The 7,008-nt window shown below is 41.9% G+C and overlaps 2 protein-coding genes across 6 annotated transcripts in view; one reads left to right on the top strand and one right to left on the bottom strand.

Annotated features, from left to right (window-relative positions):
• The window catches only part of LOC105449267 (multiple epidermal growth factor-like domains protein 10), a 24,790-nt gene extending 21,979 nt beyond the window's left edge, over positions 1-2,811 (top strand). For all 4 annotated transcript variants that reach the window (XM_011688381.1, XM_011688383.1, XM_011688380.1 and 1 more), the window contains 4 exons: positions 18-128; positions 619-825; positions 960-1,136; positions 1,221-2,811. In XM_011688381.1, coding sequence (XP_011686683.1) covers positions 18-128; positions 619-825; positions 960-1,136; positions 1,221-1,513 — 788 coding nt within the window. In that variant the 3' untranslated portion in view covers positions 1,514-2,811. The remainder of the gene's footprint in view (positions 1-17; positions 129-618; positions 826-959; positions 1,137-1,220) is intronic.
• LOC105449268 lies at positions 1,885-6,733 on the bottom strand. 2 transcript variants are annotated; one of them, XM_011688386.1, is made up of 7 exons: positions 6,475-6,553; positions 5,964-6,119; positions 5,348-5,483; positions 4,839-5,256; positions 4,145-4,674; positions 3,745-3,936; positions 1,885-3,554 (listed from the first exon to the last, which is right to left on the bottom strand). In XM_011688386.1, exons 3-7 carry the CDS (start codon positions 5,457-5,459, stop codon positions 3,442-3,444), a joined length of 1,365 nt encoding a protein of 454 aa, XP_011686688.1. In that variant the 5' UTR covers positions 5,460-5,483; positions 5,964-6,119; positions 6,475-6,553; the 3' UTR covers positions 1,885-3,441. The 2 variants fall into 2 exon arrangements, with proteins under 2 accessions (XP_011686688.1, XP_011686687.1); XM_011688385.1 differs by lacking the exon at positions 5,964-6,119 and having other exon boundaries at positions 6,475-6,733.
• Between the last annotated feature and the right edge of the window lie 275 nt (positions 6,734-7,008).

Below are 7,008 nucleotides of genomic sequence, written 5' to 3'. Positions count from 1 at the left end.
ATATTTGCCGATTTTAGTTTGTCCTGAGGGCTATTACGGTGACCATTGTATGGAGCCTTGCGAATGTAAAAACGACTACTTCATGTGCCATCCAGCCGAGGGTTGTATTTGTAGGCATGGATATGCAGGTACGTAAAGTGACCCTAAGGGTCGGTAGGATAGAGTTAAGACACTCAGGTAAGAATTAGGACATCGCGTGATTTTTGTTTGGTTGGTCCAAATGTATGTAATAGGAAACGAGCGATAAGAGCGGAAAGAGCGATAAATAGAAGTATAAAGATCTATTCTTTTTAGCTGAATTTCTCGCACGGTCCGCATTTTTTTTTTTACGTTAGAGAGGAAAGATAACGACGCAAAAAGTTCAGGTAAAAAGAATTGACCTTAAAATAGTTGCTTCTCATTCTATCTTGTAAGATGTTCCCTATTAATGGCGGCCGATGTCCTAACTCTTAAGTCTACAACACAGGATGCATTTTTTTCCTGCTGAACTGGATTTGTGTGCTTTTGCAGCTTGTGTGCCAGCAAATCAGTAGGAAAAAAACGTATCGCGTGCCTTAATTTTGCACGAAGAATTGCGATTTCAATAATTTAAAATGACTGAAAAAATTATGCTTTTAGGTGAGAACTGCGACGAGCAACTGTTCTCCCGCAATATCCAAGAGAAGTCGGACGGAGGATATGGGCACATTGTAGGAGTCGTATTTGCGTCTGTTGTTATAATTGGCGTTTTGTTGGCCGCGTACATGTACCATCGTCGCAGAATGACTGATCTCAAGAACGAGATAGCTCAAGTGCAATACACGGCCGAGCCTGTACCCCCGCCCGGTAAATTAAGCATTTTCTATTTCTGATCTTGTACGCATTAAAAATTATCGTTAAGAGGACAATCGTTAAGAAAGAATTAAGAGTTTTATCCTCGAGCGGAGAAGTCTAAAATATATATATTATTTTCGTCGTAGAACGAAATCAATTCGACAATCCCGTGTACGCGTATCAAGGTTCCTCGAAGTTCGACGACGGCACCACTACCTTGCTGAACAACTTCCAATTCCGGAATAATTTCCACAAAAACATAAATACCGAGAAGGCTAAATTCGGCCTAAACAGCTCCACCGACGATGAAGACGATTGCAAAGGTAACAGCATCGTGTTTATTAACGGCAAAGTAGAAGAAAAATTTTACACGCGATTACATCAATTTGTATGTTACTGCTTATTAGGGGCGTACGGGCTGCAGTTCGACCTGAAGAATCGGGACGCCGATATGGGAAATCCAAACCTGAATGTGTATCACAGCATCGACGAGACGGACGGCAAAAAGGTCGAGCATGTCTACGACGAGATCAAGCAGAACAACGAGGCGGAGTACGACGAGCTGAATCAGCCGCGGCCGGTCAGCTGGAACATAAAGCCGCTTGCGAATCGAACGGCCAACGGCTTCGTGCCTAAATCGCGCGACACTCCGGGACCTAGCAAAGCGGCGGACAAGGATCCGGAATTAGGTGAAACCTAAAGAGAAAAAAAGAAAAAACCTACGCAGCGTTCCTCGTTTTTCAACTGCCCAGGTTTGAAGTTAGAATGGAGCTTCATTTGCGCTCGCGGTCGCGGAAGACTCTGTCCCCTTTCTAAAAGAGGAGCAAGTCTGTGGTATTACTTTTATCATTTAAGCAAAGTAAGCCTTTACGGTAATTATTACCGGTTAATTAAAAAACTAGTTTCGTAAAAATTATGTTGGATATTTTTATACACGTATAAAATTTACATTCGCGTGCTTATTATGCCTCTTTCTGGCAACGTTACGGCAGTATTAGAATGAAAATATCAAGTTCGTAAGTGAAACGAAAAAAAATCTAAAAAAAAATAATCTTTTCTGGCATGCTCTCCTTTTAATATTTAGCTTTCACTTTGAGATATCATCGATCTCTTGTCATTTTCTCATTTGCCACGGATCATCCAATCGCGATGAGAAGATGAACGTCTCTGTATATATAAACGTATTCTTTTTAAGTATAGTTTTAATTAAATTATTATATATCTATTTGATATATACGTGCATTATACCTACGTTGCCAAAACGGGCATAAGTAGTTTAAGAAGCTGGCAATGATAAACAGGTGATAAGAAATCGAAATCATGAATGGAGTTTGCGAATACGCGCGAAGGTCTTATATTGCGGAGGATCCTTTGTATCTCGATATTATTTTATTCCGTTGTACGGTTATCGATATCGCAATAGTTAAAAAAAAACATTTGAAAGGATTCTAACAATTGTTGATACTGACGTTATAATTTAGCGTGTCCTAAAATAAGTTAGGAACTGGCTTATTTGAATGAATTTTATAAACGCAATGAATTAGGTAATTTATTGCATTAAAGTATCATGCGCAATAAAAAATAGGCGATTACTACGAACGTGGCATATTCTTATGATACGCGAGGGAAAACGTAGGCAGTCTTAATTTTCATTATTTGTTATTTTATTTTACTTAGCCGTAATTGATTATCAGTTAGATGCGATCAGAAGACGTATATATAAATTTTAAATATCCATTCTTTGTTCCTCCTTGCGTGGGGAAAATAGCAAGATGACACGGAATATCGTTCATTCCGTTTATCTTGCAATTATCTTGTGATATGTAATTCTATCTCTGGTGTATCTTTGGTGTATCCAAATGTGAAACACATATTGGTATATACCGGTAACATATAACTGACGTTTAGATTGAGAAATATATATACGATCATGTGTATTCTAAGCGGGTAAAAAGAATTGGATAAATACAAATAATGGAATAAATTTGTCAATAAGATAAAGACAGTAATGGGAGCATTCCGTTTGCAACCACGTTGCAATCAATTGATCACAGCCACTCACAGCAACCGGTGCTTCGATTGGACCAATCACTCGGAAAATTTTATATTAAATCGACGACGTCAATCAGCGACGTGGGCAATCGATGCTCCACTCGACAGTAATCAGTGTGATAATACCGTGATGTGCATTGTTAATACTTCAAGGATATTAAGAAAGATATTTTAATAAAAGTTTCCACACACGACACTTTATTGTGGTATCACACGTAGACAATCGTAGATAATGTAAAAACACTCGTTCTATCGCTCCTCCATTCGAGTTATAAGGAACGTAAAGCCTGGCACTTCTCGTCGCGTGTACGATATCGCCTTTTGCATTCTTGACAATCCACAGTCAACTGTGCAATTTAACGAATTGACAAGCATGGCGTGAGGATATTTAAATAATAACGTATTTCCGATTAGTTCGCATTACATTTACACGGAGAGCACACTTCTTACGATTATTTCGTAAAAGTATTTCTATTATTTAAAGGCGTTTAGAAATAAATCGTCGGTAGTTTCGTCGCTCTGTTAAATATTTCTGCGACGGGCCGCAGCGTAATGACACTTTTGTAATGACTTCCGTTAGCCCTCTCTCAGCATCCGCGCTCGTACGATTTCCCAAACGGGCGGCACGATCCAGTAGCATCCGCCGAGGAACTGCAGTAGCGCGGCCACGCCCAGGCACACGTTCTCACCTGTAATTGCCAAATTATGAATATGATTTTTAGCCGTGAGTTTTATCTCTGTTATTGTCGTATCATGGCGCGCATCGCGTGTGTGCCACCAAAGAAACGCGCGAAATTTATAAACCTCTGTACAATTGTTGTAAGAGACAAAAAAAAAGAGAGAACAAATAAAGATCAATGTTACACGAGACACACGTACTCTGCACGAAGCAGAAGGCCAACACTCCCAGTCCGACAATGGTGGAGAACAGTTTGTGCGAGCGATGCGCAAATTGATTCCCCAGCACGTCGCAGAGCGTCAAGTCTTGGCAGGCGAGTAGACTGCTGATGCTGATTCCGCCGAGGAGCGACCACGTTTGAAACCAGTAGTAGTCATACGTATATGTTAAATCTGTATGGATAAGAGACACTGCGGTGAGATAATTAAAATAACGAGATCTTGCTTCGCGCATTTTAATAATTCGATATATTAGCATTATAAAAATGAATATTAAGATTGAATAAAAAAATGTGTTATATTAATTATTAGAAATTAATATAACAGCAATTATTTAGAAATGTTCAAAAAATGCGGGATTCTTTGCAGGCGTTTCACGCACTTAACAGAATAACGCTGCCGAGCCAACAGGCGCCGCCGAAATATATTCTTCTGTACTGGGCGGTGGTGACGATGGACCAGTAGCTGGCGACGCTGGGTACGAAGGAACCGACGCCGGCGATCACCAGCAACGTCGCCCAGTCGTCCATGTGATAATCGTCCAGCTCCGCTCGCTTCAGGTACAGAGCGGGTACCAGAATCCAGAAGAAGAGCGAACCGGCCCTCATCCCGATCCACGTCACCACGGCCGCCCAGAATCTGAAGTAGCGAGCCACGCGGAACTCCTGCTTCCACTTGTCGCCCGTTCGCACGGCCGGATTGACGAAGAGCTCGACGTCCTCGTCCAGCTCCTGATACGCGTAGATGCTGTTCACCTCGCTGAACAGAGGCGCAGCGTTTCTGTCCTGCTTGTCGCCGTTGTCGTAGCCGACGTTATCCGCGCCGACGTTGTCCCGTTGATCCGACATCTCCGTATCTCTGTCCGGGGACAGTCTGATGCCCAATTCGTTATCCTCGTCGGCCAGAAGCAATCTGTTGACAAAAATGCGATTTTACATAGCGAGAAAGCGCAGCGTTAGGTCTTTTTAAGAGAAATTTCAGACGGACGATTCTGCTTTAATTATAGGGATCAATGCAAGGGTTTAATATTAGAAGCGGGACGAAGAATTAGAAGGGGGACGAGAATCGTCCGTTACCTGTAGGGAGACGCTCGCCGCGGAATTGGGAAGCGCAAGGTCAGGGTGCCCAAGACGGTGGGGACGAAGGCGATCGTCATCAGCAGGAGCCCGGTCTTGAGATCGGTCTCCGCGAGCAGGAAGTGCGCGAGCGTCGGCACGAGGACGAAGCCGACGGACGTGGCGATGTTCTTCAGCGTGAGCGCCAACGGCAGCCTCACCCGGAAGTGCCTCCGCAGCACGGTCTCGCTCTCGACGATCACGAAACTCGCCCCTATCCCCATCACCGCACCGGCGCTCAAGCCGGCCAAGTACGCGCCCACGCCGCCGGTCGCCAGGTAACCGGAGGCTATGACACCCGTGGCGAGAAGGCCCACGCCGATGAGGCCGACCAGCCGTGGTATCGACGCCAGATCCGTGATGGCCTTGGTCCACGGGTCTGAAAGATCGCGAGCGAAAATAGTGGGGGCCCGGTTAAGGTGTGATGAGGAGTTGATACGTATATATAATAGCGATGTAAAAATAAGCACCTGCTAAGCTCCAAAAAGCGACGAACAGTAGAGGCGCCAGGGTGACTTCGTTCCATATATCGCTGTCAAATGAACTGTTGATGACCAGGTATCCCCACACTACGCCGTACATCGACAGGACGCTGGGCACGGTGATCTGTGTATTTTAACAACGCGATATCCGCATTTGTAGGTACTCTGAATCTATTCTTTCAGACCCTTGTTCTTAGAATTCTTCATACAATTTTTCAAAGTTTTTTATATAATTTTATAACTTTTTAGAAAATTTCTCAGATTTTTACGAATTAAAACACTTGTCAGAAATGCTGAGAAAATTTACATCTTTTATTCTAAAATTTTTTATATATGCATTTTGAATTCTAAGATTTCTCATTTTATAATTTCTAAAGAAAACTTTATATAACTATAAAACCTGAAAAAGTTTTAAGGCTCTTTTTCAGAAATATTTATATATTTAAAATATAAAAATTTTATAAAATATATTAAATAATATGTATATAAAATACGTGAAAAATTATTAAAAATGTCATGAGAGTTTTTTTCATCAAGGGATGCACCGATATTCAATAGACGCATCATACAGGGCATCGAGAAATAATAGGATTCTATTACTTACCTATCGAAACATTTACAGACGCTAAAACGCGAGCATGGCTAAAACGTAGCATGGACCTACGATATGTAGTTCCATGCAAATCGTTAACGAAAAATCATTGTTCGATTCGTGCGTTCCTCATATCTGGCGAACTTACGTCGTAAAAAAACGTAACACCTGGAACAAAATTATTTTTAACGCATCGCAACGGTCGTCATATATTTATGCGTCGAACAAAGAAAAAGAAATACTGCAAGATTTTAACTCTTTTTTTTTAAAGAAAAATACATATCGATACCATCAGGCATACATTTCTAAATACCCTGTATTGCGTCGAATATCGACTGTCTTTTTTTTTAATTCGTCTTAATTTTACAATTTTAATTTAGTTGATTTAAACAAATTATACGCGAACATTTTAAGAAAGAATCAGGTAACGGTATATTCAGTGCCAAATGTAGATCAACGAGATCTGATCTCTGAATGAAAAGCACGATTTTATTATTAAGATACACGTGTGAGACATTCGAACCTGAATGAAGGCAACACCTAGGAGGACCAACCACGAGTATCCGCCATCTGGAGCTGTCGGTCCGAGCTCCGGGTACGAAGTGACGATCTCGTCGAGACGAAGTCGCTCGACGAGCGGCATCTTTCACTCGTCGCGCTCGGCGCAAACGTTCTCGAACGTGCGTATGTAAAACTTATGCAAATAACGACGTTTAAAACGATAGGAAAATTCGCCAAAGTGACGCCGCGACACTTCCTCGCTTTGGACGAACAGCAGTCATTAAGACGGCTTAAAATGTACTGTACGCAGTATCTAATCTCGGCTAAGGTGTCGACGCTCCGATAGCCGTTGATAAGAAGGAAAAATCACGTCGTTTTCTCACCTGCCTCAACGCAGTCTACGCAGATTTCCGGAGTTCGAGCTGCACTCCGGATTTATTTATCACCTTTAACGATAATTTGTCCGCAAGTGAGTGCAAATCCACAACGGAAAGACCGGTTTTGCTAAAGTCTAAATTTTTAAAACTTTGAAATGTAAGAATTTAGCTAGATATAT

The sequence above is a fragment of the Wasmannia auropunctata genome, unplaced genomic scaffold (genome assembly GCF_000956235.1).
Source record: "Wasmannia auropunctata unplaced genomic scaffold, wasmannia.A_1.0 LD336076.1, whole genome shotgun sequence".
Taxonomy (NCBI): domain Eukaryota; kingdom Metazoa; phylum Arthropoda; class Insecta; order Hymenoptera; family Formicidae; genus Wasmannia; species Wasmannia auropunctata.
This window is presented reverse-complemented; position numbering and strand designations above follow the sequence as displayed.

Bases quoted from the DNA above. Each gene is read 5' to 3' on its own strand.
- LOC105449268 (XM_011688385.1), bottom strand. From the start codon at position 6,594: ATGCCGCTCGTCGAGCGACTTCGTCTCGACGAGATCGTCACTTCGTAC. The intron at 3,937-4,144 runs GTGCGTGAAACG...TTATCCATACAG, and splicing joins CGGCAGCGTTATTCTGTTAA to ATTTAACATATACGTATGAC. The intron at 3,555-3,744 runs GTACGTGTGTCT...TGGCAATTACAG, and splicing joins GGCCTTCTGCTTCGTGCAGA to GTGAGAACGTGTGCCTGGGC.